At 36.7% G+C, this 27,388-nt stretch overlaps 1 protein-coding gene across 1 annotated transcript in view; it reads left to right on the top strand.

The window, feature by feature from the left end:
- Positions 1-27,388, top strand: part of LOC145989153 (ras-related and estrogen-regulated growth inhibitor-like) — a 200,339-nt gene that overhangs the window by 11,125 nt on the left and 161,826 nt on the right. Inside the window, exon 2 of the mRNA XM_083124446.1 lies at positions 27,038-27,174. Within this exon, the coding sequence (XP_082980572.1) occupies positions 27,038-27,174 (137 nt within the window). The remainder of the gene's footprint in view (positions 1-27,037; positions 27,175-27,388) is intronic.

Genomic DNA, 27,388 nt, shown 5'->3' with positions numbered 1-27,388 from the left:
ACCTGGCGTTCTCTTCTTTTAAGAAGTCCATTTCTTGCTTAATGGCCTTCACGTCTTTCTTGAGAGACGACAGTTCTTCCCGGAAACACAGCACGTTCTTATTTATCTCGTTCACTTGGGACGATAACTGTTCCTGACCTTCCTTCAGCAACCTATACAGATTCTCGATAGTCATCTTCTCAGAGTCTGGACCCGGGTTTTGCTCTATTCCTCCGATGATGAGCAGCATGCACAGAACTCCGAAACACAAAACACATTGGGCAAGCCATTGCCCGTTACCAGCCCCGTTTCCTGTGATTTTCTTCCATTTAGAAGAGTTGAAAAGTCCTATGCGGGCTCTGTAGGATTCCACGCCTATCCCCATGGTGAATGTGGGTCACCCAAGAGCGTCTTCGAAACCGGTCTGTGCGCGTCAACAATCACTGCCCGAGGTAGATTCATGTTTCGGTACAAAGGTCTATGATTTCTGACTTCAGCATGCCACTTATAGGATGTGGTATTTTATAGCTCTATTTCGCACCACTCCTCCCACTGTTTCACATTTTGCCTTAGTCAGCATTTGATTGTTTTATTAACATGGAAACAAGGCTTAACAGTGTTATCAATATCGGTGTGTAAATATTCTTCTCCAATTAAATACATGAATTTTCCAAGAAATTTGCTTTAGAATATTTTATAATTAGATCAGAATATTGAAATAGATATCATGCAATCGCAAAATATGGTTTTTCGTGCAAAATTGATGGAAAATAAATTGGAAGTTTGAATTTTGCAATAATTTCCAGGATAATTAGTGTCGCGCGACATATTTGCAGACCCCGTGAAAGACCTATGTCGAAAAGCATCGGCTGTTATCGGTAGATGAATTCCAAGCAATACTTTCCTACACAGGTACCACTGGAGTAGGCCGACACGGATACATCGGTCAGCCCTACAGTCGGGACGCCCTAGCAACCGGCGTGAAACCACCCACTCTGGTAGCGACGTGTTGTTGCCGGATTGACCTACTTCAGAATTTTCGCGAGCCTACAGAAACACGTGTAGGATTAAACATCTGGTTAAACATTCAACAACGGAACACTTCCATTGTTCTCATTCCGACTGTTCATATTTGAAGGAACAACGTTAATAGGCGGAGATCTTTTGTCTGAGCGAAGTGCGTCTTTTTTATATATATATATATTCAGTCCGAATTCTGTATTGAATACTCTTGTACATGAACGGGCGTTCGTGTCTGTGTTTGTAAGAGTTGTTTGGAGAAATTGTACTGCAATGTTAGAAAGAAGAAAAAAGTAATTGGTACACAGGTTCCCCCTTTCAACTGTACGTCCATTCCAGATTAGCCGTAGTGTGCATAAAGTGGATTTTAAAACACCAAGTCAATCAATCAATCAATTCATACACAATTGATTTGTTCTTGATAAATTATTCTCCGTAATACAGTAACTCAATTCTCTGAAATTATGTTTTAGAGGTAAATTTTTGTAGGTTCCGCAAAATATAATTTAAAAAAGGTGTTAACGATACCAAGTTGTACGTAATTTGTTTATACGTAATTCGCCCTAATTTCCAAGAAATACATACGTTCTGAAGCTTCAACAATATCACAGAAGTATAAATTCCATGTCGTTACAAAACAAAGGGTGAGTTTCGTATAATAATAGGCGGGCATAGTTGCGAAAAAACGAACGCCGCGGTGTAACAAAGAAGGCAAAGACAGGCGGCATGAAATGAAAGGAGAACGATTTGCTACAGTTGTTCATAACACAAGACGCATTTTCTTTTGTAGGTAATTGTGATACGATACAACACATGTAAAAGATGCCGGTAGCTGATGCTTGCAATGAACCATAAGAAAAACACAACAGAAGTTCTTTCGGTGAAGGTTTTCGGTTGCTGTGTAGAGCAGGAAGAGAAAATGTTTCATGATTGCCAGAATGTAAAATTCACACGGGAAGTTAACGTTAACCTACAAGAAACTTCAGATTCAAACTTCTAGATTCGTTAATTTATCACTTTACGACGGAAATAACATATATTAGCATACTGATACGTACGTGCTTAATTTCGCGTGACGTTTTATTTTTTCCCGAGCTTGCCAACAGCTGATTAACCTGTCCGCCTGTTTGTGCGAACGTGGCAACGCAGAAAACCCCCAGCCATATGGCAGCCAACGAGGAGACACAATTTGGTCAAGGTCTGCCGTTCTGCGTTCTGATTGCACACCGCTTCTTATCGCGGCCCGACTGTAGTTTTCCATTTCGTTCCTTTTTCAATGCTCATAGAGCAGGGGTTGTGCAGTGGAGATAGTTGATGTATAAGTCTTAATTGAGAAGGATTATATGAAGGTTTAACTTAAGTTGATTAGCATTATGCTCAAAGGCACCAACTTAAAATGCTATTTTAAGTCCACTTTATGCACAGTGACGCTAATCAAGACTAGACCTACAGTTTAAAGTGGGATCCGAACCACTTTGTGTCTCTACCGGGTATCGAACCCGGGACCTCTTGATTACAAGGAAACGACGCTACCACTGCGGCATTGGGGAGGTCCTTTGTGGGTTAAGATTGGCATAAAAAATATTTTATACATGTAAATATGTATAATATCTGTCCCTCCACGTGAATATTGGGATGGCATAAAGTGCCTTTCCCCAACCCCCCAAAGCTGACGCCTATTGTTATGTCTTGAATTTCATTATTCATTTATTTAGGGCCTCCCCGATGGCACATCCTAGTAATCAAGGGTTCCCGGGTTCGATACCCGGTGGAGACACATATTGGTTCGGATCCTACTTTAAACTGTAGGTCCAATTCCGATTAACCTTACTGTGCACAAAGTGGACTTAAAATACCAACTCAATCAATCAATCAATCAATTTATTTATTTATTTATTGAACTCAACAGGTACATACCTAATTACAGAGTCCATAAACATAGTGAATACAGATACATATACATATTTTTTCTGTAATATATTTGTGCTTGTTACTTTTATCATACCATTTGATTAGGATTTATTTGTTTAAAGTCAGTGTGCTAATAGTGGCTTTTCTGAATTTCCTTACGTTAATAGAAAATATGTCATTGTTCTTATTCTTTATTACAAATTTATTGTAACTGGTGCGCATTCTCCATAGTGCACATTTCTTTTCAATTTACGATCTACACTTCTTGAGAAGAGAATCTTCGTTGTTGACTATAGTTTTCGTCGACGGGATTCGAAAATTAATCTGGCAGATTAGATGCTCAACATCTACTTCATGATTTAACAACCTCCATAAGAATACTATTTCCTGGAACGTTCTTCTATGAACAGCTTTGTAAACCGGTTGTATATTAGGTTGTCATAGTGTTCAAATGTGAGGTAAACTTTCTGAACTTTCTATTTTTAAAATCTAAAAATCGTGATTGGACTTTTTCAATTGCTTCACCGTACTTTGCTGTATCAGCATTCCACTTTACAGATGCATATTCGAGTTGTGATCTTACATATGAATAATACAAAACTTTTAATGTCTCAATACTTTGAAAATCCCTCCCAAGTTTTAGAATAAACCCAATGTTCTTGAAACGCAATACTAATTACATGTTCTATGTGTTTATTAAAAGTAAGATTTGAATAAAAATTAACCCCTAAATCGTTGACTGTATAATTTCGTGAAAGAGTATGGTATTGTGACAGTCAGATTTACCGTCATTATTATTATTATTATTATTATTCATGTCCGTAGCGGTAAAAAGATGTGTTGATTCAAAGTGTTGAGAGTTTTAATTTGTAAGAATACATATTTGATTTTTGCCAAGCCGACGGGAGGAACGAGACGTTCGCGTGTCTTAAGGGTGAGCACCTGAAGGGTCACGTTATGCGTCTAAAGCTTAGGAAATTCGACCGTAGTGACAAACATTTAAATATCTCGGTTTCCAGCGGTCAGATTCATGTGAAACTTATACCAGCGCAGCAGCATGTGTGCAAGGACGGATGTGTGGAGTTTCGTCACGATCAAGCAACAATTACGGACGCCAGATCAAATCGGTTGTAATTGATCAGTTTGTGGACACCGGTTGCAATTGAGCTATGGGCGACAGCGAGGCTGAGGCTTAATCCGCAGAAACTCAACTTCGAGCACGGTTCGTCCCAGTTGGGAGACAATAGAGCAAAGTGGAATGACCTCTTCGGAAGCGTCACTTCAACGAACGCCTAGCGTCGTTTTTCAAAATCTAAATAAAACGAAGGACATGGTTTTTCGATACACAGTCTTACCGCGATCCTTGTAGCGAGAGCAGCTCCGTGCTACCTATTCGTGTACAGTGGACTTTGATGTGTTTTGCTAACACCAGTGTGTGATAGACAGTAAGTCTACACGAGTGCGCCTACCTCAACCGCTGGGAGAAGTTGAAGCGAGACAGTGTTTCCGTGATTACCTTACGTCGTTTATAATTTTTGAGAAACGAGGAACACCGGAAAGTATGGCGGGCTAGAGGAAGAAGAGAGATGAGGGCGTTACCCTCGATTCGCCCGATGTCAGAAGAGACTACGCCGATGATGCCTACCCGCCGCCATGGAGAGAGAGAGAGACGTCGAGCGTCGCCCTATTGATACGTCGATGACGCCTATCCACCGCCATGGAGAGAGAGAGAGAGGTCGAACGCCGCCCTATTGATACGCCGATGATGCCTACCAGCCGCCACGTTGACGTCCCGACGCCCAGACCACGGAGATGTTCACCGATCCCAAGGGAAGAGAAACCGAGGAACCAGAAGTATGAACACTTTTCGCATCTTCATCGTCGCGACCAAGGAAACCTTTCGCGTGAATACTATGTGTTTTTCAATCACCCATAAAGACGCCAGGATGCACCTCGGAAGCTGAGAGATGGTAATGTATTCATCTGTGTGATTGTCAGCACGAGACGGCCCGATTGATTTAGAGAACGCCCTTGAAATTCGTCAACATTTTTTTAAAACGCCCACTCAACTGGAAACTTCATATCAAACTCCCGTCGCGCTTGTCACTTGTAATCTATTCGTCTCAGGTCAATTTTTCTTATTCCTTGTGATATTTTTTTAATGATCTTAAATTCATTGTTGTTTGTGCTCCTTTGAATTTGTTTAAAGTGCGTACCATTAGAGTAAAGCGCCGCCCACTTAATTGTTTAATCTACTTGAGGTTTGTTCATTTTTATGTGTTAGTGCTGTGTCGCTGCTAGCTATGTCAGGTCGCATACGTGATTATTTGTTAAAAGTATTTGCCTGGTAATATGAATTGCTCGTCGCGGCGAAGTGTTTAAGTCCCGCCTGCTAGAGAGTATATGTTTGCGTCACTCAACGGAGGTTATTTGTTATGTTTGAACCACGCGAGGTCTTGTAAAAGGAAAACGTCCGCCCACGTGAATGTAATTGCCGTTGAGACGCCTTTGTTTATGCTGGTCAAATAATGTATTGTCACCGCGCCGACTAGTTTCTTTTAAAAGGGTGAACTTAAGTAAGGGGCGACTAGGATTTGAGTAGCACTGGAGCGAAATCACAAATGACCTGATTAGACAAAAATTCAAGGTAAATTTAAATATGAATGGAATAATTAGGGCTTGTCGTCATATAAACCTGTACATGCTATGTATCATTTTTGTGTTGATGACCCCGTAGAGAGAATCTGTGAGAGAATGTGTGTGGAATGCAAGAGTGGGGACCTGTAATAATTCCATTGTTTGTTGGTTATGAATAGAATATACTTTTTATTTTTCATGTTACTTTTGGGCTATATCATTTCGTACGCATGTCGCTACCCGTGATTTTCAGGTATGCAGCTAGCCGCTTCCCGGCTACAGGTAAATAGGTGGTTATTTGAAAGTACATATGTCTTTGATTTTATTCGATATGGCTTATTACTATGCACTGTTGGTCACCGGTTCCTACACACGAACTTAACTTCGACCGTAACGCTATTTCGCTTGTCCGAGGGAGATTTTGCCGCCTCTATCTAGGTAGTGGTAGCATTTGTTTTCTCGTCAACCCGGCCTCTTTCGTCCAAGGTTGAACTTATAAAATTGGTATAACATCGGAAACATGGTACAATGGTACAAAGCCATGCTGAAATGATGATATTACAGGTTTTACTTGCTCCGCCGTGTGCTAACCACTCAGCCACGGTGGCTGGCTCATATTCTTTATGGGTTTAGTTGAGTTGGTGTTTTAAGTCCACTTTATGCACAGTAAGGCTAATCGGGACTAGACCTACAGTTTAAAGTGGGATCCGAACAACTTGTGCATGCGAACCCGGGACCCCTTGCTTACAAGGCAACGACGCTACCACTGCGCCATCGGTGAAGCCATATATTTTATGGGTAGGCAATACTTTCATGTCATATTTGGGGATTTTTTTATACACCGACTGAAAATGCTGTGCAAAAGCTTCGACTACCGAATTAGAAGTACACGGATCTTACAAACAAATTCATTTCTTTATATTTATTTATACCAACTTAAAATTTGAAAGAAAAAGCTCTGAAACACATATATATGAGAAAGAGAAAGTCAAAGGCAATTTGTTAGTAGATCCTTCAGCTTTGGAAACGAGTTCAGAAATTAAAGGAAATGAATTCCCATAATTGGATTCCTCGACATACATAAAAATCCACGACTTAATACATCGTTTCATGTTTCATCAGCTCTACAAATTGAATTTCGACTGCGAGATATATAGCAATGTAAAAATCAATATTAAAATTTGCCATTCAGAATCCAAACCTTCACTTTTATGCTCTTCAACAATTTTAATAAAAGTTTCGGCCTGCCGTCTGCCATAAACAATTACCCCCTTGCTCCGCCTCACAAAGAAGCCGACATCTGCCTCCACTCATTGAGCACTGAATTGTTTTCTTCCCATGCTCTGCTGGCAAAGAGAGCAAAATAGTGTTTCCAAATATATTGTGAATAGAGAGAGACGGAAAATTAGTAAAAAAAAATTCAATGGAGACTATAGCAGTTGGAGTTAATTGGCTCGGTGCAGGGTGAATTAATGGCTGGATAATGAATGGATAATGCCAAAGCTTCCTCCTCGGACATTCAGAGTAAAAGTGTTTTTATATTATGAAAAAGAAGAGGACGATTCAATTTACTGCTTATACAGATGAAGATAGAAACCAACATTGCATTTAAATGTATCGAATTGCGTTTCATCTCAATGTGTAACATTCCCTAGATAAGATAGTCTTCTGAAAGTAAATTATGATGGCATTTCCTATCGCTGCAATGAATTAATTCTTATGACGAGTATACTTACATTGTCACACAAGATTATTAGAAGTCTATACCCTGTCCCGGTCATCTCTGGAACAAGGCAGCGCATAGCGGCAGGGAAGGGGGGGTGAATGAGCGGGGCGAAGCAGTAAACATTGCTGCGAAGGCTGGCAACTTCATTCGCCCCCCCCCCCCCATGCAATACCGTTCCCTCTCGCGTGTTCTTTGGTGGAGCAGTCTCACGTCACTACTACCGATAGGAGAGATAATACGTGGGCTGTAAATTTAAAAGTGGCAACACTGTCAGGAAGAGGTGATAACACCATGCATGTGCTGTCAGGCATTGAACATTGTCAGTTGGGGCTCATGTCGATGTGCGGAGTGCGAAAAGTGGTTGGTGCAGCGAGTGCTGCTGTGTATGCACGAACTTGAAATGAACGCCATTTTGTGTACTGTCCTGAAACATGTTTGCAAACGTAGAACAGCGATTGTGGATCAAAATGTATCAACAATACGTAGCCAATGTGTAAGTGCATTTCTTGATGAGGTTGGGATATGTCAGTGAGATCAACTTCAATAGGAAAGTTTCATCATGCCGGTTCTCGATATTGTCACAATTGTGCAACAATCAGATACGGATAGATATTGTTTTTGCAGGCTTCATGCATGTCTTGAGGACATTCTCGTGAATTTTTGCCACGCGCCACCTGGATTTTGATCCACAATCGCTGTTCTACCTTTGTAAACATGTTCTAGGGCAGTACACAAAATGGTGTTATTCTAAAGTATATCGCGGTTACTCAATAAACGCAAATCCAACTTGTCTCATCTCGGCCTTGGGTGTCAACAAAACATTATTTACGTCACGTAGTCTCGATGGGAGAGTCGGAACTAGAAGACAGGTCGAAGGCAAATTACCTCGCCAGGAAAGGCAGTGGGGGAACTGGAATTAGACCCCAGAAGCGACAAATTGCTCTAAAAGGTGTTGAAGATAAATGTCTTGGGAAGAAACGAAATTGCTTTTGCAGCGAGAAACTGGAAATTCTACGGCTGGAAAATCGAAACTTTTTTTTTGTTTTCTGGAATAGGCCTAAATGCTTCAAAAGAAGCAAGTAGAACAATTCATTGATGTGGCCTTCATTTTAATCTACCTGAGTTTGCACCTTCTTAAATTGAATTAATAACAAATGTATTTGTCTCAACAGTATCATTTAAAACATATTAGACATCAAACATATAAACAATCACTATAAAAAATATTATAATCTCCTTCTGCAAAACGACAATCACTGCTTACATAACCTTCGTTTAGAAAGTTATTCATTTTTTGTTTCTTTGAAATATACTGAAAACACAAGCGTATACACGGTAGAGTTGATGGGGCTATAGCCACTCCCTAAATTTTTGACTGATTCAAAATTATTATATGAAAAGAGTAGAGAATTCTTTGAAAATCCAAAGTGGCAAATACATTCCTCCCTTAAAATAACCACTAATTACCGTTTCTGCCTTTGAATAATTTTTAAAACGAAGGCTAACAAATATTTTTTATAGCATCCCCTTCTCACTAGAACGCAATCCACCTTTTCAATTTCAACTCCCTCCGAAAAAAAATCCTACGTGGTTGAAGGTGAGTTTGGGTAGCTGTGACTCCAATAAGTAAGTAACTAACTCTCTAGCCTTCTCAAACCAGAAGGTTTATGGCTGCAGCAACACAAGCCTTCGACCTGTCCCTATCCTGGGCAAGATCAATCCAATCTTTTCAATCCTTACCGATTTCCTTTAGGTTCGTCTCAAACGTTATCCATCCATCTTTGTCTTCGCCTTCTTCAATGCCACCTTTGTTATGATTGTAGTCGGTTATGATGACAGGTTGACCTTGAGTCAATGACTAGAGGGGGAAACAACGGAAAGGTACCCGGAAGGCCGCCAACAGAAACAAAACACTTTTAAACGTAGTAAAGAAGAGAGACTGTGCATCAGGGTTAAGAAAATACAGTATAAATTATCTTCGTGTTGTGTCCCGGGTTCCATAGTCGGTGGAGGCACAAATGGTTCGGATGCCTCTTTAAACTGTAGGTCCAGTCCCGATTACCCTTACTGTGCATAAAGTGGACTTAAAACACCAACTCAACAACAACAACTCAACATCAACTGCAATGTATTTACATCACTAGAAGGACGGGACCCGTCAATTTGATGGATGACCCTATTTTTATTGTAATTTTGAGTATGTTAATTTTACTCCACAGCTTCCATGTTCTCTGACTTTTAACAAATGTTAATGCTATACCCTTGTGTAATAAGTTAAACTTCTATCTCACGTGTAAAGGATAATATATTGGATTACTGCTATAAGTACGATCACCCGTCATTTTGACGGGTACAGTTTTTAGGTAGATGCATCTGTTAGCAGTAGCGCATTCCAAATGTGAGTGAACCTTAGCTCATATTGCTCATTATTGTTCGTCTGACGGACGTATTTTCAAGTTTAATGTTAGTTCAGATAGGCCAACGAATTATCTAGAGTAATCTATTCGCTTACTCTATTTGGCTCAGTTCAGTGTCCAATATGTTGCCCGAACCTAGCTTACTGGATCGTGATGTAGCTACTTCATTGATTTGTCAGATGTCGAATCTGTGGGAGAGGACAATATTGATGAATATGGTGAGTTCAGAGTAGATAATGATAATGGCAGAATAGATGTTCATTACATACGACTTACGAACTTGTCTACAATTATTCTCTTGGCAATACATATGAATGTCGGCAGATCGATGTTTCCTCTTGTATTAATTTTTATCGAATGATTTTGTTTATTTTACTTCGCTTTGTGCTACTTTTGGCTAATTGGGAAGATGGGGAAGAGTGATGATATGATTAAATTGATGAATGGACACTCACAAACATTCATGCCTAGGGCGGGATTCGATCCTGGGAGCACCGCCATGCAGCTCGATGTGATAACCAATACGTCACAGAGACCGACTTTTTCATATTTCCAAGTGAGTGTTCGTGTAATTCTAATTGTTGTGATAGAATAACGTAATTATATTTTTCAAAAGTTGCCATCAATGAAAAAGGGAATCGTAAACTAAATAGTAATGAAAAACGTTTCTACAAATACAAAAAAAATAATAATAATAATACACTATATAGAAATAAAATACACCCATAAAAATGAAAGGAATAAATTAAATAAATATATGAAATACACATACACACCATGGTGATTTATTTGTATATTTATGGATATATGTCATTATAATTTTGACAATGTTAATTTAACTCCACGTCTTCCATGATTTAACTGAATATGAATAACACGGTCCTTCTGACCAGACATTTCGTTTTGTTTCTTTTGTGCCACTCTATTAGCCACTACATGAAGCAGAATTTGTAATGAATATTTACAATGAATATGGAAATAAAGGAAATAGAGAGACACAGGAGTTTTTTCACTTTCGAATAAAAGCAGTGAGAAATATTGTATGGAAAAACTGTACCCGTCAAAATGACGGATTCGTCCTAATAGGTAGTTAGGAAATCACCTTCCTCCTAGTGTTGATAATGACTTTACATATGGTTATACATGATTGGCATTTTGTATATTTTTCTACACAAAATGTTCGTTATTTTTGCCTATAAAAATTGTTGAATATTAAATCAAGAGAATTTAAGTACGTTAGCAGTTTACATATTACATATTTCCTTTCGTATGAGCTTGACTACATCAGTACATATATTTTGTTTCTTTCTTCCCCTTTCATAGAGCTTAATAATCACTATTAAATGATTTCCAGATTAATGTACTTTCACTAAAAGTGATTCTAATATCTACAAAACCCTTATATGCATTATTCTAGAAAATAATTATTTAAAGTGATTTAAATCAACCTGATTTAAATCAATCCACTTTGGGGAAATTTCTTTTTACAGAAAAATTGCAAATGTCAGACGTTGACAGTAAAGCTAGGCAAGAAGAAGTGACCCCAGCGAAAAAAAAAGTTGAATGAATACACCTTGAGTCCAAATATGCATTATTTGTGCGGTATGTATTAGTAAATGAAATATGACTGCCTGCAGGCTCATGCTTTCTACTGCTGTCAACAGCAGAGAAATTCAATTAAATGTCTTGATTTTAATACTTACTTACTTACTTAGTGGCGTCCTCTACTACCTACCGGTGTCGAGGGGTTACAGAGAGCTCCCCAGACGTTTCTGTCTAACGCCTTTTCCTGTGCCTCTTTCCATCCTATGCTTCGTTTCTCCAATATCTCTTTGACACTCATATTCCATGTCTTTCTTGGTCTTCCTTTTGGTCTTGTTCCTTGTGGACGTGCTTCCCATATCTGCTTTGGCAGTCTCGTCTCACTCATTCTGCTCAAATGGCCGAACCATCTGAGTTGATTACGTTCAACTGTTTGTTGTAGTGACTGAGCATTTAAAGATTGCCGAATATTTTGATTCCTTATCCGATCTTTCCTGGTTTTCCCACTTATTCTTCGAAGGTACCTGATTTCCATTGTTTGTACGCTTTGCAGGTGTTTTCCAGTCATTGTCCAATTTTCCCTGCTATATGTAAGTGTTGGTATATAAATTATTTTATATACAGTGGTATGCATTAAAGAAGAAAGACGATGACACTCTTCCACCTCAAAAAGAATTATTCAGTCAACTCAAAAAAACCGGAATTACGAATGAAGAATACGACCGTGCGAAATTAATATGGAAGGAATTGAGATGCAATACTCTCAGCGATTATCACGATGCATATCTCAAATTAGACGTAACAATACTTGCTGATGTTTTCCAGGTATTTAGAAAAACAGCAATAAATATTTGTAAATTAGATCCAGCATACTTCTACAATCTTCCTGGTTTGCCGTGGTCTGCTATGTTGCTCCAGACCAGGATCAAGTTGGAATTGATATCGGATGTGGACATGTTACTTTTTATAGAAAGAGGAATACGTGGGGGGATGGTGCAATGCTCGCAGAGACATGCAAAAACAAACAATATTCACATGTCTGAGAATCAATACGATGCAAATCGACCATCGAATTACATATTTTACGCTGACGTAAATAATCTCTACGGGTTTGCAATGATACAAAAACTTCCATACGGAGGATTCGAGTGGATAGATCCCATTTCAATTGATATTAATCATCTCGACGATCGTGAATTTGGTCTGTTCATTGAAGTAGACATTGAATTTCCAAATAATTTGCATGATATTTTTTTAGATTTACCTCCGGCTCCCGAAATTAAATGTCCATCTGATTCTAATCAAAGCAAGCTTATGTTAACTCTGGAGAGAAAAGAGAGATATGTCGTCCACTACAAGAATCTCCAGTTTTTGATTGGGAAGGGTGTTCAGGTAGTAAATGTGAGAAGAATTCTCAAGTTCAAACACTCTCCATGGTTAAAATCTTATATTGAGACCAATAGGAGATACTGAACAGCTGCCATTTCAGAATTAGATAAAGATTTTTATAAACTAATGAATAATACCGTTTATGGAAAAACGATGGAGAACGTCAGAAAACATATAGATATAAAATTGGTTTCAGATAACAATAAATGTAGAAAATTAGTATCTGATCCTAGATTCAAATCGCAAAAAATTTACAATGAGAATTTAACACTTTTAATCTAGATATAAAATTGAAAAAATTCAGAAAACATATTTATGTTGGTGCAACAGTTCTCGACTTGTCGAAACTGTACATGTTCGAATTTCATTTTAATATTATGAAACCTTTCTATAATGATAAGCTGTCAATTTTGTACATAGACACCGATAGTTTTATTTACGACATGCAAACACCTAACCTCTACGAAGATCTTAAACATCCTTCCCTGCTTGGGTATTTCGACACTTCTTCCTACCTCAACCTAACAGATTTGGAATTCCTTCCCACAACAAGAAGGTTCTTGGCAAGTTCAAAGATGAGTGTAACGGTGATATTATTGTTGAGTTTGCTGGTTTGCGTTCGAAGATGTATACATTCAGAACAGAAAGCAGCGGCACGAAGAAAGCAAAAGGAACGTGCAAAGATACCGTGGTAAACAAACTAACATTACAGGATTATATTTATTGTCTTTATTCACAGTGGAGGATACTTCGAGAGGATAATAAAATACAAAGCTCAAACCATGAGATTACAACAACAAAAAAAAAAGCAGCCCTGGATCCACACGACGACAAGAGGTGTATTCTCGAGTGTGGAATCCATACTTTGCCTTGAGGGCACTTTAGTTTAGAAGTTAATAATAATTGCAGTCAACACATGTGAAAAAAAAATAAACCTAACATCAAACCAAAATTTTGAAAATAACAAAAAAAATCTACACGTAGTCTAATTTTTTTATATATTATTCTCTCCTATTAAAATTTTTCTATTACTCTCTCATTGTTTACATCATAAATATATGATTTCTCCACAATTAAAATTGCACTGCATATTGTATTTTCAGGTAGAGTTTCATGAAATTCACATATTAATTTAATATTAGTTCGATCATTTATAACTACCAATCTTCTTTTTGATGCATTGATTAAAAACATTGGTCTGTGAATTATGAACTCGTCTGGATTATAACACATGTCTATGTTACCTTCAGTTACTCTTTTAAATGCACTATAAGGTTCATATAATTTTAAATAATCTTGTTCTGTAATGTTTAAATTGTAATTTTCACGAGGAAATACTTCATTTCTGCCAATCTTTAGATACACATTTTTAACTTTACAATTATCAAACTGGCTGCTATCCTTTTCCTGATTGTCATCTCTCACTGTTTGTAACAGCACAGGTACAAACTCTGGCATGTCATATTGCAAAGATTGGAACTGATTAGGAAGGTCAAATTCAAACAATTTACCTTCCACAGGCTTCTGAATGCATCGATAAGTATAAAACTGTATCGGAATTTGAGGATTTTTCAAAATGTTGACTTTGTATTTGAGAGCATAATTAGACTCATATTCAACTATAGGCATTCGCAACTCCATAGACCGGATCACACATTTCGCAGCTTCGGGTAAACTAGCCTCATTAGCTGTTCCATCTGCATTCAAAGTTTTGTATCTCATGATGGCATTATGATCATTGGGTGCTCTGCGAAATATGACACTCAAACCACCTTTCCACATAATTTCTTTATAATCAGAGAAAAATCCAAATAGCAATCTCATGGGGAACAGTACTGTGTGACCTTTTGCTTGAATTTTATACTTTAAAATATGCACTCTCTGATTTGGACAGTTTCAATGTCCCCACTGTGGTGGATGTAATTCCAGGACAATCAATCCTGTCAATCACTGTACCATGCTTTCTGTCTTCAATTTGAGAAAATAAGAATGGAACAAAATTATCTATAAGTTTTATATTAGCCCCGGATATTCTTCACCATTACTTTGTTTTACAATATCAAATTTTATATACAGGTCAGATCAATGTGGATGAATAAATCCATCCCTTACCGTGATGTCATACTGTATCTCTTTGTTAGGCTGATTCAAATTTGCAAATGTCCTCCTGTTTGGAGGGAAGGACTGTAATTCATAACTTTCAATATTTTCCAGCTTGTTATTTATTTATATTTTTTTAATATTAATATCTATTAACGCAGTGCTATTAGCACCGGCAAATTCCATGATTTCATTTTTCTCATTCGTAATTGTTATTTCTATGTAATTAACTTTATCAATAGAAACAGGGAAATAGACTGGTGGGATTGGAGAATAGAAGATAGGTTCCATAAATTCCGAATTCGGTTTAAATGTAGCAATGATACCTGTCTGCTTGTGACTGCCAATCGAATTTTCTTGTGCTTTTATAATCATACCTTTGGCAATGTTACAGTGAATATTCAATGTCTCAATATCTAAGAATTTTGGTATAAATTTACCTATGTGCCTAACACGTGGTTCTAATTTGCTATTGTTCTCGAATGCTAAAAGCTTTCCCATGGTAGATAAGTCCACTGTTTCATTGGTAGTTACAATCTCTACTCTGTGTGTTACAGAATTTTGAGAAAGCAAGACAGTGGTTGGAAGTTCAAATTATAAAGTAGGTAAGTTATACTGTCCATAAGGAATAATTATTTTTTCATTACCTACTAATATAGTATTGTTGTAGGTAGTTACATTCGGAATCAGATACATACTGTAAAATGCTCTTAGAGCTATGGATTTTGGATAGATAATATCATCGTGAAGATGTAGTTTCAAAACCGAAGTCTCGCTGGAGAGATGAAAAATTCCCATATTTAATATATAATACAGCTTTTTGAAAATCTTTTAATTCTGAGCATCGTAATGCAAACATGACCACATATATTTTGATCGAAATCTTGAATACGATCATCGTTGTAATACATTTTAACATGTTTCAAGTAACGAATTAATTCTGTAGGCGGTACCCCTTCGAAAGAATCGAAAATAAAAGCATTGTCATTTTGTTTATAATAGCATATCCAGTGAGTACCAACGTTTTCGGACTTGTCCAAATTCAGCACGCCACATTCTCGAGAGTGAGGACTACCTTTAGGGAGAGAATCAGACATGAAAACCCCCCTGAAGGGTTTAATTTTAAATATTTTAATTAAAGATTCAATGTCTTGGTTGGTAAGAGCTTCTTCTTTTTTTTTAATTTTCTGAGTTCTCTAGACTTCACACCTTTGCCTATTTTTTTTCTCCATGGCTAGATTATGACGCGTCTGCTCTTCTAGTTCTGCCTTGTTTTTTTTTCAATCAATCTCAGTTTTGGCAATAGCAGCACTACTCCCGGCTAAACTCCCAACTGACCCAATGCAGTCAGGATAGCTGGAATGCTGAATATGAATCCTCCACTGTGTGTTTTCTTTCTTGTATTTTGCAATCGTTTTAATTGTGGCGTACTGAGTAATAATTTCATTCCATTTCCTTTGGCTATACATTGTCTCTTTTTTTCTTGTTGTTTTTTAGTTAAAATCCTGTAACCTCTTTCTATTCGTTTCTCAAGTTTTTTACCAGAATCACAATATTGGTAACCAGGTACGTGTAACTCGAACGGAAGTTTATTAATAACATCATTCACTAAACCTCGACCCTCTGATATATTCCAGAATTTAGGAGGTACAGTATTGATAATTTTAATTAAGTATCCTATACCTTTAGGATCGTTTACAATAAAATTATCTAATTTGTCACTAATCATGTTTACAATACCCATTTTCTCATTAGGGAAATTATTGTTCCCAGCATTTTCCTCCCCTGCTATAACCAGCAACCTATCTATAGGTTTTCTCACATCGTTTATCCATACAAATTTCTTAGGTAGAGTATTGTATTGTTTTATACCACTACCGGTTTTTAGTTGATTCCAGATAGGTTTAATCAGATTTTTGTATTTATCCCCGCTGCTCGATTTCACACGCTTCTGACTGGCATCCTTATTTTGGTACAAAGCATCAGAGAGTGTCAAAATTTCAGAGTAACTTTGATAACCATCTTATGTAAAATTTTTTGGTTGCTTTTCGGTAATGAGCTCCCATAGCCCTACGGTACCAGGATATCTGGACCAGCTGTTTCACCCACCCAAATTAATTTTTATGTTATCCCCTTCGAATGTAACTTTAGATTTGCCAATGTTCCATACCACACCTTCATTTCCCTCCATAGTTAGATACAATCCAAATACTTCATCTTTTTCGAATTTTTCAGTACTCAGGTAATCCCTTGCCAGGGGACCCAACTCGATTTTCTCTGATTCTTCTATAGCTGCTTTAGCAGGTGGTTCCTTAAGTACCAGAGGTGTGTGGATACTAGACAATGGCGTAGGAGGGAAATCTGCATAATTTTAGCAGTAAGAGGTACCAATTCATTGATGAGGTTTTTATTTTGTTCTGTAACACTCTTAATCTCTTTACCAAGACAACTGATCGCATCGATAATTGGTTGGTCTTGAAGCTTGTGTTCGTAAAAACCTTGATTCTCTGATTTCCAACCTTTGAAACGCTTGGACAAGTACTCTCGTAATTTCCAAATATCTCCTATTTTATGTTTCGTCATATTTATTTTTTGATTAATGGTTATTTTATATCGTTCCAACGTTTAAAAAGTCGTTGATTTTATTTCTAAACTTACCATTGTTAGTTTTACAAGTCATGTCGATGGTGACAAATCCAAAATCGTCGCTGTTCCAACAAGATGAACAGAATTTTGAAAATTGGTTGTTATTTAAGTCTCCTCCCACACAATCATCGTATACATGTTTCAAATTAGTATGATCTTGACGAAACAAACAGATTAAGTTTGTATTATCTCGTAGTAATTGTTTGGGAATTTTGGAATAAGTTTGAGCTAAATAAAAGCAGTCTATTTCTTTGTGACGATTCTGTGTAAAAAAATTTCTAATTTCATTCTGATTTTCCAGAAAAACATCATCGAATACCACAACAGAATTTTTCAAACATTGGACGAGAGGTTTTATTCTTGATGGAAATGCAGCTATGCCTAGTCCCTCGTACAGCTTCATGAGTTGTTGGTATTTCGGTTGTTCTAAACTTTTAGAAAATACATACAAGTGTCTATTTTTCCAATCAAGCCAATTGGGGGCAAGCAAGAAATTATCAACCAGCAAAGTGGTTTTTCCACAACCTCGTGGGCCTGCAATAAGGCATCTTCTGTTATCAGGTAACAACTCACCATTTTTTTATTAGTTTCCACTACATCTGGTAAACGCTGTACCATATTCCATGTTGGTGTCAAAGAATCACCTGGTTTGCTTCTATCCAACATTTGTCTGGCAGACCTAGCCATTTCACATACAATGTATTATTTTTCTTCTTCAGTATTTTCTCGATTAGATATGTATCTCGATATTTTGTTTTACTAAGTTCCTCTTCATAAAATCTCCCTTTCAATATCTTGTTATGATTATCTTTTATGATATATGTATTTCTATTCCCTGGTAAAACTTGAACCACTGAGAATAACTCCGTACTTCAATTTTTAGTAAAACCCTTCTCGAATAATTGTTTATATTTACTGACCCTTACCTGATCCCCTATTTTAAACTTTGGCTTCTTGCTAGTATATTTATACCTTTTATATTTAACAGTAGAAATCAATCGTTTCTCATCAGGTTTGGTTACCTCAGCAGGTTTCATGTGAATAGTACTGTGTACTGTATTGTTGTAATCATGAAGTAGCTCGGGTAAAATTTGCACCCACTTATAATTGCCCTGTAGAGTAAATTGTCTCCATATGCGATTTATTAATGTTCTGTTGAATCGTTCCACTATACTAGGTTTCAGATCACTGTATGTAGAATAATGTATAATATTATGTTGTTGCATTAACTTAGTAAATGTAGAATTGTAAACTTCTTTCCCTCTATCTGCCTGTAAATATTTTGTATTTCTTCCCTCACTAAATATCAACTTAAACGCCTAGGTTATACAAGTACCAGTGTTGGATTTTAGGGGAACAGCCCTTGCATATTTCCTAAAGGTATCAATAACTGTAAGCATATATTTGTAACCATCATTTATCTTATCAAAATCATTTAAAGTCCCCCTTGGAGGGGCCATCTCGATGAGATCAGCCTGAAACAAATCATTTATACCTTTTGTTACTACACTTAATCGCTTGTAATTGCGACGAGCTGGTTTGTGTAATTCATGAACTATATCTTGTCTTGACATCAAGTTCGAAGTGAGAATATGGCATAAAATGGATTGTCCTCAGGGTATAACCGCTTTATGTCAAATACTAGCTTGACGCCAATTTCAATATCAAAAACTGATAATTGTTCGTCGTCATGTACTTTATATTTATTGGTAGACTCATCCCAGTATGCAATTGCTATTTGAACTGCTTTGTGTATACAATCTTTTAGCACTATAGTAAACTGAGGAACTTCAATATGTTTTCCATGTTTTAGAAAACTAAACTTCAGAAATCGTAAACTACCATCAACAAAAAATTCATGTACCTGAATGTACGGATATAATTTGTAAACATTACCAGCATTGACGTACGTCCAGTGCCCTCGAGCATTTGGAATACTTTGTAACATAACAATTTCCATAGAATAAAATTGACGAGTATCTACGTCATCTAGTCTGCTTAATACCGATTCCAAGTGTTCGTTGATAGTACGAACCAACTCATCGTAGCTAGGTGTGATTTTTACATCAACATACAGTTGTTTATATTCCTCTTTGAGATCGTGAAGTTGAGTAGCAAAACCTGATAAAGCAGATTCTTGACTTGCTTCAAGAGTAGTAATTTGTAACGTAATATTAGAAATAATCTCCTGTAAATTTTCTACAAGTTTCAATTTAGAAATCTGGGTAGCAAGATCGTGTACTTGACTTCTGATTTCTGTAAATAATGCATGTAGTTCGTTAATTATTTGATTGTTGGGGAGAGTAGCAACAGTTTCTCTGATTTGCGAAATTTCTGCTTGAATGTTTTTGATATCATCAAATTTTAAAATTCGATGTACTGCTCTCCTCATATCTCTGATTTCCTGAGAAGTAGGCAAAGCAGCTACAGTATTCTGAAGTGTGGTAAGAGTTAATTTTATAGCATCGAGTTCTGTTGCATCAGCTGCATTTTTCAAAATTTCTTGCAGTTGTGTTATATCATCCTGCGTAGGTGTAGACTGTTGCAGTGTCTCTAATTTACTCTGAATGTCGTTAATAAGATGATGCAAATGCGATAATTCTGATTCAGTATTCAAGCTTTCAAGCTTAGTAACTTGCTGTTGAACTATAGCTAGAATATCAGTAATGCCAGGCAGTTTCGATTCCAGAGTTTCCTGTACACTTGTTAGCTCATTTCTCATAGTTGCCATAGTATCTTCTATGCGAGCTATGGTACCTTGTATCTTCCCAAACTTTTCATAAGTCTCCAACTGTAATTTGATGCCAGCAACGCCCCGAGCAAAAGCATTTAATTCAGAAGATGAAGGTAAATTATTGATAAAATCTTCCAATGTCTGTAGTTTTGATTGAACTTCTGTTATATCTGTATGCAGTTCATCTGTCTGTAATTCAGATTTGATACTTTGCAATGTAGGAACTTCGAAAGATTGAACCTGATCTTGCAATTTAGCAATACTATCATTGACCTGCTCACATTCTTCTTGAGTTTTGATATTCTGGATGATAGTTTGCAGTTCGGTACGAATACTACTTGCCTGGTCATTTAATTGCTGTTTCAGCTGTTCGTTATTCCTTTTTCTGGATTTGTCTAAATTTATCAAGTTCTTTTTTCAGGTTTTCAATATTCTCTTCTGAGTTCTGAATATTATCTATTGAAGCTAAATTAGTATATTTCTCAAGCAAAGATTTGAGTTCTCCATCAGTTTTTACTATAGGATCAATCAATTGAGTTTGAAGATTTGTAATCTCTCCTTGAATATTTAGATTTAGCGAATTCTGTATATGAGTAAATCTGATTTCATTTTCTTTAGACGTGTATCTAAACTAGCAATCTCGCTGGAATTATCTGGAATCTCCTGTCGCCTTCTATTACCAAATATATCCATGTTTTTCTTTGTTTTTGGTTTTGTTTTTAGGTATTTTATATATTAATAAGAGGATAGATTATTCTTATTTCGATAAAGAGAGGAATCAATTTATCATACTCTCCAATTATCTCAGCATACAAAAATTCACCAGCTTCCACATCATAAGACGTATCAGGAAGTAATGTACTATGTTTAATTCTATACAAATTTCGACCTATGTGCAAAACTGCCTGGAGAAATGTTTATTTGAATTTTCCCACCAACAGGTAACTTATATGATGATAAGTTATTATTAAATACAAATAAGTGCTTTCCAGTTTCCTCGTCAACATGAGACCAAATACTATTCAAGTGAACAAGAAGTAACACTTTCAATTGATGATATATTTCTCTAAATACATCCTTGTTTACTGGAATTCTCTCTACAGGATTATTATGTTATGAGTATATTTTTAAACCCAAAAATATTCATGACGTTTTTATTTTATATTAGCTATTTTTTTATTATATATAAAATATATATTTGTACTAAGTATAAAAAAGTACATATAGTAAAAATAATATCACCCTGCGCTTAGCACATGAAAAAATGTATAGAGGAGCACTGCAACAACACGTCCGCACTCTTCAAAAACTCTCACGATACTGACTGATCTTTAATGAAAAAACCCTTTAAGTAACCTAAGGGCGGACCGCGTTGAAAACATACGAAACCGTGAGCCAATCAGAAAACACCCATAACGTCATAATCCAACCAATCAGAAAACAACACGTTACATACGGGTCATCATAATATTGCGTAATAACTTATTGCGAAACACTGCGCAATAGTTTACCCTTACGAGTCGTCACAATGTTGCGTAATAACTTATTGCGAAACATCATGCAATAATTTACCCTTACAACCCAATCGCAATGTTGCGTAATGTTTCGTAATTTAACTCGAAAGAAATTATCACACTCGTGAAATACGAGATGAAAAAATCACAGAGTTGCAATACTATAAAATCGACAAAAACATCGTCAAAATAGGTATACCACTGTGCTTAAATTAATAAAAATAGTAGGCCTCGTACCAAGTACCAATTGTGGGTTTGAGTGGGTGGGTGTGGATGTGCGTGGGTGTGCGTGGGTTTAGGTGTGCGTGGATGTGCGTAGGTGTAGGTGTGCGTGGGTGTGCGTGGCTGTGCGTGGGTGTAGGTGGGTGTGGGTGGGTGTAGGTGTTACGAACTTTAACTCGTAAGAAATAATGACACTTGTACACAGTACGAGATGAAAAATCACAGATTTGCAATAGTATAAAATCGACAAAAACATCATCAAAATAGCTTTTCCATTGTGCTTAAACAAATAAAAATAATAGGCCACACACCAAGTATTGATTTGAAGGAATATCATTACTCTACTGTCATCGGTGGTTTCTATCAATAGACAATGAAATAATTATGAGAGAAATGAAGATGCATTTTCGTCTTCAGGTGTTGAGGAAGGATACAGACTGGCTGGAGAAAAGAAAACATGGTGTTATTGATAGAGTGTTGGTTAGCGTACAGAGCTTTCTTCAGTAAGGTCTAGGTCCGATACCCACAAAGGATTTTTTTATTATTTTCTATTAGTGAAGAAGTATGTAATATTGTTTTCTAGGCATTTTCACGAAAGGATGCAAAGGATTATTTTTGTTTTAATCTGTATTTTCATTCTTCTAACAGATTCTCCATCGCAAGGGCATTTAGAGATTCTCTATCTAGGCGATGGATATCTTTTCTATGGTTCCGTAGCTACGATTCTCAAGTCCCTTCCACCCACTTGTCTTATTTATTTACTTTATTCATATCAACTCACGAAATACCATGAATCTAACGAAAACACACAGATATAGTTAGAACAAAAAACACACCTCGTGTTGAAAATTCCAGACTCGAGTTTTGGCTTTTTGGCGAGGGTGATTATTCCTGTGTGTTTGTTTATCGAAATTTGTCTAACATATTTCTCGTTATTGCCGTGATTAACCTAGGGAGAGACCAAAGCGACTGAAAAAACAAAATTACAGAAAATGCAAGACACATCTACCTAGGCATGTTATACCTTGGGAATTAGCAATCTGCAAATTAACTTTCGTTTCAATCGACTACTTGCGAAAGAGTTTCGTGTTGTCTCGTTTCGATTGTTGGTAATCTTGTCGGACTAGCAAGAGCGCTACAAGAGTTCGCGCCCAACGGTAGGATTATTTTTTATTAATTATATATTTTTTCATCCAACCATATTTATTAAACTGAGGTTTCTCCAAAACCTTTTCAATTGCATGCCACTTCGTATGTTGGTAACCTTAAAGCAGCAAAGATGAAAATTTGATGTTCCGAAGCGACGATGTATTTGTGCATGTGTTGAAAAAACGCAGTTATTTATTAGCGAAAAACATGCAGCCACGTGATCATTGAGAACGCTTCCTAGTTGCCAGTGCTAATATGACAGTAGCTACATTCTGTCATTACACACCAACTTTCCATGTTGCAAAATCGTGAGTGCTGTCTAAAGCAATGCTTTGATACTTGCGTTTGCATGTTCGAATCTAAAGTAATACGAAACTTTTTTACCCCAACAAATTACATTGAAACCATAAATAACTGTTAGCAATGTGATATTGATATCATATATGGAAAGAATAAAAATGGAGAATTTCGCTTAAAACAACTTATAAAGATTTTAAATTATGTGGATACCTGATGTGAAACGTACGATGCACGATCAGAGAGCCTGAATGTTACATTGAAAACTGCAGAGAACAATGACTGACTTATAAACAGTGAAAGGGTTTTCCATGCTCCAATGGGATTTTATTTATAACTATAAATAAACAAGGGAGAAGGACACACCTGGTCTTCTGTCAGTCGGACAATATAATCGTCTTGTGAGTACGCTTGCTATGTTTCTAATCTTTGAAGCGCTTGTAATTGTTGTTGTGTGTCACGGAGTTATGTTTACTGCAACATTTGAGCACATAATCCAAACATACGTAAATTTGATACACAGAAAACATGGGTTTTCTGCACATAATTACGGAGTATGCGAAACATCGGGAACATCGCGAAAGTTACCGAACCTTCTCTGCGGTGCTGACAATTGGCTCCGGAGTCACATGGTATCTGCTTATAAGTCGACATGACCTTGTGCCTGCAGAACCAGCAAACTGAAGTGAACGAAGATATTTTACGTGATTTGTAAGCTGGAATAAAACATGCCACGCGTTACAACAGACAGAGATTTGTCTTCAGCTTTGGGACAGACAAACCACACTAGTCATACAGACATAGTATAATGTAAGATAGAAGGAAATTATTTCTCCGTCTCCTCACAATGACAATTTTATTGCCTTTTTTGTGGAGTTGTTTGACCACAGAAACGGATTATATTATTGAAGGCGTATCTCATGTGATGGCTTGGTTCAGTATGCTAATCAGGTTTTCTGACAAAAGCAGGTCGAGCTACCCAAGAACAGTAATTTTCTATATTTTATATCCGATTCCTTCCTCATCTGGTATAAGGCAGACGAGCACATACCACAAATATGTAAGAGAATTATAGCTAATTTGGTAACTTGTCTTGCAATTGAATTTCTGCCATGAACAGCTGCAAAGAAACAAAGGCTTTCCTTTTTAAAGATTACACTGAATAATTGTTATTTGATTAGAAAACTAAAAATGACTTCAGTATTCCCATGCAGTACACAAGAGATTCTAAACACACTCCAAAATATACTCCTGTTCGTTTCAACGTATTATTTCTACAATCAAGACACAAAACAAAGTGCATGCTCAAGAAAAATTATGTTTCTGTGATTATCAAGTGTATTACGTGATTAACATCAAGTTTGGATTCGTAGGTTATCCAAATATTATTAATTTTGAAAATAGTATTTCAGTTAGTGTAATGTGCTTGAAATTGAATGCCCTATTTTTAACCGTGAACGTGTTTTGTTCCTTCAATTAAAACTTTTAGATTAACATTTAGTTCATCATACCAACCTGTGTCCTTCTCCCTTGTTTATTTATAGTTATAAATAAAATCCCATTCGAGCATGGAAAAACCTTTCACTGTTTATAAGTCAGTCATTGTTCTCTGCAGTTTTCAATGCAACATTCAGGCTCTCTGATCGTGCATCGTACGTTTCACATCAGGTATCCACATAATTTAAAATCTTTATAAGTTGTTTTAAGCGAAATTCTCCATTTTTATTCTTTCCATATATGATATCAATATCACATTGCACAGTTATTTATGGTTTCAATGTAATTTGTTGGGGTAAAAAAGTTTCGTATTACTTTAGATTCGAACATGCAAACGCAAGTATCAAAGCATTGCTTTAGACAGCACTCACGATTTTGCAACATGGAAAGTTGGTGTGTAATGACAGAATGTAGCTACTGTCATATTAGCACTGGCAACTAGGAAGCGTTCTCAATGATCACGTGGCTGCATGTTTTTCGCTAATAAATAACTGCGTTTTTTCAACACATGCACAAATACATCGTCGCTTCGGAACATCAAATTTTCATCTTTGCTGCTTTAAGGTTACCAACATACGAAGTGGCATGCAATTGAAAAGGTTTTGGAGAAACCTCAGTTTTATAAATATGGTTGGATGAAAAAATATATAAATAATAAAAAATAATCCTACCGTTGGGCTCGAACTCGTGTAGCGCTCATGCTAGTCCGACAAGATTACCAACAATCCAAACGAGACAACACGAAACTCTTTCGCAAGTAGTCGATTGAAACGAAAGTTAATTTGCAGATTGCTAATTCCCAAGGTATAACATGCCTAGGCAGATGTGTCTTGCATTTTCTGTACTTTTGTTTTTTCAGTCGCTTTGGTCTCTCCCTAGGTTAATCACGCAATAATGAGAAATATTGTTTAGACAAAGTTCGATAAACAGACACACAGGAATAATTACCCTCGCCAAAAAGCCAAAACTCGAGTCTGGAATTTTCAACACGAGGTGTGTTTTTTGTTCTAACTATATCTGTGTGTTTTCGTTAGATTCATGGTATTTCGTGAGTTGATATGAATAAAGTAAATAAATAAGACAAGTGGGTGGAAGGGACTGGAGAATCGTAGCTACGGAACCATTGAAAAGATATCCATAGCCTAGATAGAGAATCTCTATATGCCCTTGCGATGGAGAATCTATTAGAAGAATGAAAATACAGATTAACCGAAAAAAATTGATTTGCATCCTTTCGTCAAAATGCCTAGAAAACAATATTACATACTTCTTCACTAATAGAAAAGAATAAAAAAAATCATTTGTGAGGATCGAACCTAGACCTTACTGATGAAAGCTCTGTACGCTAACCAACACTCTATCAACAACACCATGTTTTCTTTTCTCCAGTCAGTCTGTATCCTTCCTCAACACCTGAAGACGAAAATGCATCTTAATTTCTCTCATAATTGTTTCATTGTATATTAATTGAAACCACCTATGTCAAAAATAGACGCATTCTTTCTGTGAAAAATCCCTTGTTTCGCACATCGTGCTTCTCCATTTACTGTTACTTGGACATTCACTTGGAAGTTAAAACTTAGCTCTGTGTGTTTGTTTTCACGTGCATGTGTGTGAGAAGAGTGGCATGCACGTGTTTTCGATGTTTTCCTGGATATTATTTTCGTTCAAAGCATTAATATAATTGTAAAATATGGAATTTTCTGTAATACAAGTATTGAAAATATAAACCCAGTCCGTCAGGTTCGTTCCCAAACAACATTAAATAATGGAACGTAACGTGGACCGAGTATTATTGCATGTCGAGAACACGAGACATTACGATCGACAATCTTCATCTCGTATTTCTCTTTGGCATCACTACTGAATGTACAGAGATGTATACCCGTGACTGGTATACAAGCCGCAGAATTGCAATGCTGTCTAGTCACGAGGCGCTTGGTGGTCAGAGATGGATGGCCTGCTTCACTGCTTCTTCAAAAGGGTCGTGACAACCCAGCTGTGTCCAAGACTGTACAAAAAAAAACATCGCACTGTGGAACAATTCGAGGCACGCATTCGAGATGTTATCTTACATCCTATTCCATAATGTATTTGTACTGAAAATTTCATTGATAATGCTTAAATTTTACAAAACTACAGCAAAATTTCAATGCCTACTTTCTTCGCACCGAGCCTGTATAATATGATAGAAATTGTTTAATATCATAAAAATAAATTACTAGTATTAAATACTGTTGTCTTGCTTTTCATGTAGCTCTGGTGGTTCGATTCATCACTAGAAGATACATAGGGGAATACGACCCCAACCTGGTGAAGGTCTACACTTTCCACACGGTGTTCGACAACGAAATGGTGTTCTTCGAAACTCTGGACACAGCTGGACATCCTCATGTGAGTAAACCTCTTATACGGTAATACCCAGGAAAGGGATTTTTTATGTGCACTAAAAAGTGTTGTATTTCAAACATATTGAGTTATGTTAATCGAAATATTGAAATTATTTGTGTGAAAAATGACAATTTGCATTAAGATAGGGACTCATCTGGCTAAATAAAATCCATTAGACTTATACGAAATTAATTGGAATGCAAAATTCAAATGCGAA

The sequence above is a fragment of the Lepisma saccharinum genome, chromosome 6, assembly GCF_977018435.1.
Source record: "Lepisma saccharinum chromosome 6, izLepSacc3.1, whole genome shotgun sequence".
NCBI lineage: Eukaryota > Metazoa > Arthropoda > Insecta > Zygentoma > Lepismatidae > Lepisma > Lepisma saccharinum.
This window is presented reverse-complemented; position numbering and strand designations above follow the sequence as displayed.